The following is a 10,905-nucleotide window of genomic DNA, read 5'->3' as shown; positions in this document are numbered from 1 at the left end:
TGTATATATATTCATGTACATAGGTTATTCTCTGTTCCTTTTTTTGTCAGTTTAATGACACAATTTTCCATGGGAGATTTACATAATACACACATAATATATTAAATATTTGACTGCTATTACCAGTTAGTGTCAGCAGTAAATCAGTATGCTGTTCTGTGATATATTTCAACTTGAAATCCACCATTTGATTTAATACATACATACTGTACATGCTTATACATCTCTAAGTTGAACATTCAAGTTTCCATTCTGTTCGTTCTCTCCTTGTTCTTCTCTCTCTCTCTCTCAGCTCTCTCTCTCTCTCTCTGTCTCTCTCTCTCTGTTGACACTAGAAATACTGTGTTCTTCAAATTGTGTATATAATAAAATGATTCATTAATTCATTCAGTCATGCTTGCAGCAGCCTGCTACGGTACATAGAAACAAACAATTGATTATACATAATATATGCTGTTGTTATTAGTCAGTCATGTCACAAAAGTCATGTGACTGACAAAGGATATAAAAAGGGAAGTGAGAATTGGTCACCAGTGCCACGTCAAGTGACTTGGCATCATGATTTGTCTATACAGTCATCTGAAGAACACATGAAAGTTTCATGAAAACAGCGTCCATGTCATGAATCCCACAATGCTGTTCTGAGCCTGTAGTGCTGCATGCAACAACCTGTTGCAATGTAGATCATGCTATTCTTTTGCTATAGAAAAAGAAACATGCAACTGGTGTATTAACTAGCACATTAAACTGTAAAGCAGTGTCTATTTCAACAACCAAACCAAGGTGTGCACACTGGTCCCAAAGGTTGAGATTCGTATAGACCATGGTGATCCAATACCGGTAGATGCTCCCTGCAGTGCCTGCACTGAATGAGAACATGCATGGTTTGATGTCCTGTCCTGTGTTGATTTTGGTGAGTTGTTTTATCATTTTACTTTGGTAGTATTGCTGGTTGACACATTATTTATATTTGTACTTTTTCTTATTCATATATTTAATTGTTAATTATTTTGGTGTACTATGGGAGGATGGAGAGTGGGCGGGAGGGACGGTGGATGTGGTTGAGTAGTGTTTTATAGATAATAACAAAAACAAAGTGAACGGAAAAGTAGTGTGTATGTGTCTGTGGAGCTTGCCCTGTTTTATCACTGTACGCGAACCTGAGGATGCCCTGAAATGACCAGAACTGACAGCGTGCGTGCGGTTGGTTATCCATCAACCAGATGGATAACCAACCATCCACATGGGGACAGGGAGTGAACTTATTAAACTTATTTCTCAATAATATGTTACAGCGATTCATGGTTAACTACACAAACTGCCAATGTTTAACTTAGAAGACCGTTTTGCAACATACCTGATTCCCAAAAACGCCGATGGAGCACGCCGTGGACACCTCCTCTGAGCCGAACCACACAGACGCCAGTCTGGACGGCATCCCGAGGATGAACACCTGCGCACAGGAGCAGCAGAACTGTCCAAAGAAGGTCACGGCGAACAGGTCCGGCCTGGCGCTGGTCACCTTGATCCACGTCCCCGCGCAGTTCAGCGCCGTGGCCACCAGCGCCACCACACGGAGCCCCTTCTTGTCCAGGATCCACGTCACCGGGAAGATGAACGGGATGTAAGTGACGTCCACACCGTAGAACTTCATGAAGATGTTGCCTATGGATATTAGGGATGGGACGATAATCGTTATTATCGTTTATCGTGATAATAAACACTGACAATGAATAATCGTATCGTGGAGATTTTAATTTATCGTGAAATTATCCTCAGTCATGCACTGGGATCAATTCAACTTTTATTTGCCGAGCTGCATTTCTGGGACTGGTACCACTTAAACCCTCAATTTGTAAAACAGACTTGGAAATAATGTACTTTTTTCACTCTCTACCAAATCACTACACTAATATCCAAAATATAGCAGAGCAACAAGCTCACAACGTGTGCAACTGGACCATAGAACTGGACCTGTTGTGAGCTAGTAGATCTGCTATTTTTGGCAAATGTTCCACCCCAGGATAATGGCTGTTGGGGATATCTTGATAAGCCTATCGCGATAATATTGTTTTGCCACAATAATCAATTTTGATTGATTGATTGATTGAAGACTTTATTAGAAGTTTGCATAGGATAAGGTACACTTTCATGACGGTACAGTTCACTGGTACAAGCCAAGGTCAACTAAAAGGAGATCCTAGAAAGCAATTGGCTTATTTGCACAGGAAACCAACCATTAAAGTATCTCACATGAAATGTTCATATCGTATGTATCGTCCCATCCTTACCTATGATCCCGTACTGGATCCATTGATAGGAGTTGCAGAGGCTGTAGGAGCTGAAGAGCAGAACGATGAGCCACCGCCGCCGGTAAAGGCGCGTGGAGCAGGGCTTCGATTCCAGACCATTCATATTCATTGATTGTACCGGCTCGCGTTGCATCATGACGCTCTTCTCCAAGTCCGTCGTCGTTTCATTGTCGTTGATTTCATGATCAACGGTGGGTTTTTCGATCATTTTCTTTAAATGCTATTATTACACTGTTCCACTACAGACACTTCAACGGCTAATGTAACTCCTACTGTAACAGTATTGCTCCTACTGTAGCCTCTGCTACTGTCTACTCAGGCACAATGACTATACCGTTACAGTAACTCCTACTACTAGTATTACTGCATGCTATACCTCTAACCTCAGTCATAAACAAGAAATAGTAGTGGTTTTACAGGTTTTTTTCACACGGACGGGCTTTACTGCCCCGGTGGACAAAAGAGAAAATATATTTCAAAGTTTGTAAACTAGGGCTGAGCGATTAGTTGACAAAAAAAGGCGGAACAGCGAGGTTGAATCCCTCAACTTCCAACGTGTGTAGTTGTTAGTAGGCTACAACTAAAGTCAATTTCCTCTCCTCTGGTGGAATTTGACTTTACTCACAGTAAGTTGGAAACCCATTCAGAGAGCCTCGGTTTACATTTAACATATGGAGGAGATACAGCTCTGCTCGACGACGACGTTGTCCGTGTCCAATGTAAACGCCACTTTGACGTCAGCACGTGTCCATAATATGCGATGACCTCGTTCCTTGCCCAACAAGAAGCCTCCTCCCCAAAGACAAATAAAACTAAAAAGTGGCACGGCTGTCGGCTGCCACAAGGGCGGAGTTTACAACTAGGCTACAGTACACTTCCCTCTCTGGTTTCTAAAAGCACTATAAAGCGCTTGGGTTTTCGAGGCTACTAAAGCACAGGTTCCCAAACACATTTTTTTTCCCTTCTTCTTCTTTTTCTTTCCCATTTTTTTTATTATTATTATTATTTCAAAACATTTTCAAAAAACTTTACAAAAAATATATATACATTTTTCATGATAAAAAAAGTAAGATGAAATAAAAATCTAATAAATTCCATACATTTGAAAATATATGTTTAAGAATGAGGGAAAATACGAGAATACGGATCGTTGTGAGCTTGTAGATCTGCTGTTTTCACTAGTTTTGGTCTCGGGCAAACGTCTGAGTTCTCTTATGGGTCAGTTTGGGAACCACTGTTCTAAAGTATGTGGCATCGCCAGACTTTAGTTTCCATAAGGTTTCCATTCGAATTAAACAGTGTCTTCCGGTCTAGACTAGAGCCCAAACGATCTCTCTCTCTCTCACTCACACACACACACACACACACACACACACACACACACACACACACACACACACACACACACACACACACACACACACACACACACACACACACACACACACACACACACACACACACACACACACACGTACATACAAGCACTGTTTCCGTATCCGCTCTAGACACAAACCGGATCAGCAACTTGCAGAGTGAATTGATCCCAGTCTATTCTAAAGATACCACTGTGGTGCTTAATGTACTTTTACCATCAGGATCGTTACTTTCATTTAGGCTAATTATTTATTCACCCAGGCAGCCATTGTCATTATTTCATTGAGTTTTAATATTGTTGACTATAAATAGACTCTCTTGACTAATGTTAAACTAATGTGTAGACTAACATTTGTTTCAACTTTACAATAAAGATACATGCATAAAAACACCACTTACAAGTACAACAAGTAATTTGGGTTGTCCACAAAAAGATGCATTGAAAGATAGGCATATTCAATTAAATATAGATCATACATTTTCTTCGGTGACAAAAATATAATTTTATAGCCCCACTGAGAGTAAGTTTGTTTTGTACTACTGCCACCTAGGGATCAAAGGGAGCTATCACATGGAGAGGAAAAAATAAGGCGGCCTTCTCAACACAGCTCCTCTTTTCTGTATCCTTCAAATTGATGCATCAAAAGTTAGAATTAAACTCACAAAAAGTATACACTGGATCACAGCACAGCACTTAGTGCATACATTACTGTAAGACATTTTTTACACAGTAGGTTTACTACAAAATATCCATTAGGCCTATCCATAGCTATTACCACAATATAATATTGCATTCACAGTCAAAGGAAGGTTGTTTCTTTTCCTTGAAGCTATGATTAATCTAAGTCCACAGCATATTGACTAATAGCCTATACGTACATCCACACGTGTCTACATTCACACTTCATATGGAATATGTTGTTTTTCCTGAGCATTTCATTTACATTTACACACAAGGGACAGCACTAATAACTCAAACAAGTAAAAACTTTTTGATTTAAGGGCCGACACCACAACCATAAAGGCATTCACAAAATAAAACCAGAGTCATCGTGGCACATATTTTGTCATCCTCTCTTATTGTAAACATAGACTAGTTCAAGGTCATGATGACTCTATCCCACTATCTCAAATCATTCCACATGTAGATCACAGCTGTTATTCAGATACTACAGTAAGCAAACAGAGGATCAAAAACAAAATAAATAGTTTAAAATACAATCCCAAATCCACTTTGGTTTCCATTTCCTGTCAGTGCTTAGTAGGTGGTGAAAGGGTCAAACTCATTCTTCTGCTATACCACCAAAATGTGGAAAGCCTTACCGAAGGCCATAAAGGAGTGTGGATCCCTAGCATCCTTTAAAATTGCCCTGAAAAACCACTTACAGGCAGCAGCCATTCAAACTGGTAAAAAAAAAAAATCAAACCTAGCCTAGCCCTACCCTCCCCTGCCCCTTCTTTGTATATACTTACTGTTTGTATAGACTTACTGTTTTCTTTTTTTTTTTTGTTCTTTCATTTTATTGTATTTACATATCTACTGCATAGTACTGTGTTCTATTCGTCTGTCATTCAATGTTATATGAGATACTTAAATGGTTTCCTGTGGAAATAAGCTTAGTCTTTTCTAGGATCTCCTTTTAGTAGACCTTGTACCAGTGAACTGTACTGTCATGAAACTGTACCTTTTCCTATGCAAACTTCTAATAAAGTCTTCAATCAATCAGTCAAAAGAGGGCAGGGTAACAACCTTTCGTAAAGTAACGGAAACTATTGTTACGTGTAAAGACTGTCCAAAGATCCAAGGGCATTATCTCACTTTCCTTCTGTCAACCCCACGTATGCTGTACTGAGGTCGGTCAGTCATCGTTTGCAGCACGTCTTCAGCCATCTCTCTGAAGTCGTTGTGAGATCAGTGCTGGTAGAGTGCTGCTGGTGACGTGGTGATGTGCTGCTGCTGAAGATAGGTGCTGTGGTGTGCCGGGTAGAGGTGCTCTGCTGTCTGTGAAGCCAGCCCGGTGCACAGGGGCTCGTGGTTGCTCAGCACAGTGGTGAGGTACTTTGCTTCCTCCTTTAAGAGGTTCACCTCCTTCCTCAAGGCAGCGTTCTCTTTCTCGAGGCCCTCACTCTCCTGAGAATACCAAACACAAAATGCAGAGAACGTTATTATTGTTGAAAGGACTTCTCTTTAACCTGAGTTGGTTTATTTACATCACATATGCATTACAAAGTGTGTCATCTGATTGACTGAATTCATGTTTGACATTGATATTATCTGCACACACATTAAAACGTGTCTCATGGAAATAAACTATGCCATTCATTAATAATAATAAACTTAATTTGTATGGCACCTTTCATGACATGAAATGCAGCTCAAAGTGCTTTACAGAGCAAGAATAAAGCACAAGTGCTTTCCAGAAAAAGCAAAAATCTTTTAACAATAAAGCATGAAACAATATTAAAATAATAGCAAAAAGGCAGTGAATCATGAAGGCAAAAGCTGTGAAGAAATGAATCAAAAAAGTTTAACATTGAGGTGTCTAGACTAGGGGGTCTACTTGTTTTCACAGCTTTGATATCTACGTATGTGCAGTTGTTAGTGGGTAATAGCACCTTTTCTCTATGTGTTGGAATAGCAGAGGAGAGTTGTTCCATTTGGGTACCCTAAAGGTCATCACATTGATGCCAGATTAGCTCTGAACTATAGGGGCCTTACTGTCAGAGACACCGGGCAAACCCCAGTGCTTGCGTCACTTAGCCAAACAACCCACTACTATCAGTTATTTACCAGAAGTGACTGCCTCTTTCTCCCCTCCTGCCCACGACCTACAATCCGCAGCGCACTCACACTGAAGAGAAAATACTACTGAAGCAACAGGAAACACGCCTAGTTCATAGAGAAGGAAAATTCAGTTTCCTGTTTATCAACTGAGACGACGAAACCAAAACCACAGACAGAGCTATGTGGTCCCCTGTCGTTCTCTGTGACACCGGCAGGGGCAACGTTCAAGGAAAGACAAGCAAAAATCAGCAACGTTTTAAGATATGACGCGGGAAGAATCTCCTAGATTCAAATCACAAATACTGTATCCACCAACGCCTACATGGTTTGTGGGTTTTGTTTTAATGTCAGTGACAGCACAGTCCTCATTTCTCAGCTCAACTGATACAGTTCAAAAGAAACACCTTCTCCAAAGATGAAATGTGTTGATAGAGTAGGGGAATTTTGAGGTCTCTATTCAAAAGTTGGTCACTAGAAAAGATATGTATCTTTTCGGCTTACTTACTTTGACAGCAGAAGAACTGAAAAGGTCAATTGGACATTGCTATTGATCAATGCTTGTACTGTCACAGCTAGACTAAAATGCTTAGTCTTGTAGTGAAAGTTGATGAGTAAAAGCTAGCTAGTCAAAGAACAGAGCAGTTGTAGTGAAAGTGCTCAAAGAACACATATGTGTCGTCTGACCATCACTTGCAGTGACACGGCAAAGAGGGAATAAAGCTGATGAGCTAAACAACCTTTTGATATTTAGATTCTCTGCAATATTCAGTGGTGCCTGCTTCTGCTGGGGAGTGACGCCTACACATGAAAATATATTCCATTGGCATTTGCAAACAGAGAGAAAAAGTATCCAAGTCTGCAGCCAAGCTGAAGCCATGACAAATCACCACATGGTCAGATAGCATCTTGTAAATATAACAGACCCAGGCTTAGAAATATGGACGAATAGTATGAAACATCAACATAAATGGTGGGGTTCTGGTGAAATTTCCAATGTTTTCATCCCATTACTAGTGAGGGCCCAAGGCTTTTAGCACTAAAATCTATGAAAACACGTGCCACATCGGCACTGTATTAACCTATTTTGTAGGATTACCAGAATCTAAAACTGTGGAAAGGATGTCTTTGGAGACTTACCTATATTGCTCTAAAGAACAGTAGGATGTGCCAACTTCCCAGCATTCCTTATCATGCAGAAGGAAGGCCATGTGATACTTTATGCAATACTGTCATGCAATTTCACCAGTATTGGACAGCTGTACTTGTATCTAAGTTTCAAGTTTGTGAACGATTGTATTAGGTTACATTCTGTGGAATATTTTAAGTGGATTTTAGATTTTAATTCTGCCGGTACTTGGTGTTCAATTTCTTTATAGGATTAGGCCCATATTCCTCAAATCATGGCCTAACCAGGCATGCCAAGACATTTTCCTCACCAAGTGTAGACTGTCAGCCTTCTGGGTCTGTCTCATTCTGCTTTTCTGTGCTGCAATCCGGTTCTTTTCCCTCCGTACAACCTTCTTTGTATCATCTGAGGAACCCTGAGAAGAAGGTTCAAGGTTTTTATTCTCACATGTACTTCTGCAACATTGCAAGCAATGCAGTGCATGTTCTTAGAGCCTCCTCCAACAGTGTGACAATAAGGAAATACGTAAGAAGATTAAAACATTTAAATAAAAACAGAATAGAAGAAAAGAAAAGAAAAAAGCAGGCTGCAAAGTATAAAAGGAAGTCAAATTAAATTGCATCCTCTATATACAACAGTAGACTGTAGTCCTGTCTTTATGTATATAAAATACAAAGGCAGGGAACTAGAGCTGAAGCAGGGAACAGTGGTAACTTACAAACTAAATCAATCCTTTCACCAGTACAAAAAATAAATACAAAATTATGTTGATGAATTCTTGACAGTTTTAATCACAGTTTGAAAGTAGATGGGCTAAACACTACACTAAATGACAAGGGCTGGGGTAGGGTGTGGTTAAAGTCATCGGTTAAATTGAGTGCACACCCAGTTTCATGTCTCAATGTGGTAACAGAGCTATAGCACAATTAAAACGCTGTGTCATTTGTGGATCGACCACCTTGCACACTTTACTAGTAGGCTACTTAAACAGGATGGATAACACGTTTCTGCTGTGACAACTGTCACATCACTCAGATTTTCATGACATTCAAAATCTAAACCTTCTTAGGTGAGAGATCATTTTGCAGTCTTCTGTAGACCACAGAAAGCATGCCATTCCATAAGCCCATACGTATATATGTACAAGTAGGGAAGTCGTATAAGCAGAATTTGTATAGCTAGAAGAAACCCCTTTCCATCAAACATTATACGTAACGTGAAACACTCCTCACTCCTCACTCAAATTCACATTTGCTTTCATTTTCTTCTCCCCTAATCCAATAATTTATAATGTACTGAGTATGTAATGCGTGTGACCTAAGCAAAAACAACAGTATTTAACTGAAAGAACACACTCTACCTGTCTGCTGCCCGGTGATGGAGACTTGTAACTGGTGTCATTGCTGTCAGAGGCTGAGCCATGAGCCATAGCCAAGTGTGGCGGCCGAAACCTTTTGCTGCTCTCCACTTCTGCTTCACTTCTGCTTTCTGTTCGTGAGTGTGTAAGTTTGTGCAACAGAAGGAGTTCTGGGGAGAAGCTGGCCTATCACTTAATGAGTAATGACACCTTCTCTCTCTCTCTCTCTCTCTCTCTCTCTCTCTCTCTCTCTCTCTCTCTCTCTGTCTCTCTCTCCCTCTGTCTCTCACACTCACCTTGTTTCTCTCTCGTTCTCTCTCTCTCTCACTCCTCCTTTTCTATGACTATCACTCATGCTCTTCTTCCTTTACCCCCCACCCCACCCCTCTCTCTCTCTCTCTCTCTCTCTCTCTCTCTCTCTCTCTCTCTCTCTCTCTCTCTCTCTCTCTCTCTCTCTCTCTAACTCTCTCTCTAATTAGTGTCTGATGTGGCTTCTGGTAAGAACCTAGGGTAAGTTGCACCAGACTGGAAGTCACATGTGTGGTGGAAATTTCACATAGAATCATACAAAGTTGTCTTGTGAACTCCACAAAAGGACCATATGAAAGATGAAAGTTACCTTCTAGAAAAGTCACCCTGAATTACTTGGTTCACACTCACCAGTCACCAACCAGAGCAGTGGCTTGTGCTACATCAATTATTATTATCCATAATTGTGTGTGTGTGTGTGTGTGTGTGTGTGTGTGTGTGTGTGTGTGTGTGTGTGTGTGTGTGTGTGTGTGTGTGTGCGCGTGTGCGTGCGTGCGTGCGTGCGTGCGTGCGTGCGTGTGTGCACGCGTCCATGCACACGCATTGGGAGATATTGTGGGCATTGCCTGTTGTCTTTATAGACATTATACACAAACACGTTTCGACCACAACCTCTCTAGAGAAAGCATCCCATCTAGAGACAGAAACTCCACATGGATGACTGGGTTCTGCACATTTGCAGATTGCTTCATGGTGCTTTCCACCAGCCTGTAATTCTCTGATTTCTCACCCTGCACCACACCAGCTGCAATTAAGTGAGGCAATATCATGACTTTGGGAATTGGGAAAAGGTAAAGGGGCTCCCCAACACCCTATAGCTCAAAATTCCACTGAGATCACTATTAGATTTACATAGATCACTACATGTAAGAAAAAAAGGTACTGTAGAATAGATACTGTAGAATTGTAGATACTTAGATAGATAGCCAAGAAATATAGAAATAATAATAAAGCATATCTATACTCGGACTGACAGATTAGCATAATGTATGAACCATTAGTAGATATATAAGCGTACATATTGTGTACAATCTATCATCAATAGCATGAGCATCTTCTGGAAATGTGTTGTTTAGATTCTTTTAGATATTCTTCAAACGAGATAAAAAATATCTATACTGATTGTTGCTGAATCTTACTGTAAAATAAATAAATATATATAACATTTGCAAACAAGTATGGGGTGAACACATAGATCTGTGGTGCCAATTAGTTTTTATTTATTTATTACACGTTTGCATTACTTGTATTCACAAGATAGCATTTGGTTGCATGAGATCAAGATCTTCTTCCACCAGATTAAAAAAACAAAACATGGACCAAAACAGCTTTGCTTGGCAGAACAGCCCTCCCACACAAACATGTTTTGCCATCGCAGGGATTCTGAAGATCTTGGACAAGGCCAGACGTTTCTAATACATGGCATTAACACTGTCCAAAACAGTGGACGGAGAAAAAAAGTTGAGTCATTATTACCCTAATTCTTCTTTAAATAGGACCCATACAGAATACTTGCACTTTTGACTGAAAAGTAAAGAAAATAAATAAGAAAGAAAATAATTGGGTCAGTGAAAGTTTAACCTACAGTATGGCTTGTATCTGGATTGAGTTTCAATATGTCAAAGAATCTTCGGGTGCC

At 40.2% G+C, this 10,905-nt stretch overlaps 2 protein-coding genes across 2 annotated transcripts in view; both read right to left on the bottom strand.

Moving 5' to 3' along the window:
• flvcr2b (FLVCR choline and putative heme transporter 2b) overlaps positions 1-3,085 on the bottom strand; it is a 24,937-nt gene extending 21,852 nt beyond the window's left edge. The window contains exons 1-2 of the mRNA XM_080744039.1: positions 2,292-3,085; positions 1,358-1,665 (exon numbers count right to left, since the gene is read on the bottom strand). Coding sequence (XP_080600165.1) covers positions 1,358-1,665; positions 2,292-2,520 — 537 coding nt within the window. The 5' untranslated portion in view covers positions 2,521-3,085. The remainder of the gene's footprint in view (positions 1-1,357; positions 1,666-2,291) is intronic.
• A 2,516-nt stretch (positions 3,086-5,601) lies between these two features.
• batf (basic leucine zipper transcription factor, ATF-like) lies at positions 5,602-9,029 on the bottom strand (the record flags this gene model as incomplete). The annotated part of the gene is made up of 3 exons (XM_080745026.1): positions 5,602-5,820; positions 7,911-8,015; positions 8,961-9,029. 3 exons carry the CDS (start codon positions 9,027-9,029, stop codon positions 5,602-5,604), a joined length of 393 nt encoding a protein of 130 aa, XP_080601152.1.
• Between the last annotated feature and the right edge of the window lie 1,876 nt (positions 9,030-10,905).

Source organism: Nannobrachium achirus (genome assembly GCF_963921795.1).
Source record: "Nannobrachium achirus genome assembly, chromosome: 16".
NCBI classification, from domain to species: Eukaryota; Metazoa; Chordata; class Actinopteri; order Myctophiformes; family Myctophidae; genus Nannobrachium; species Nannobrachium achirus.
This window is presented reverse-complemented; position numbering and strand designations above follow the sequence as displayed.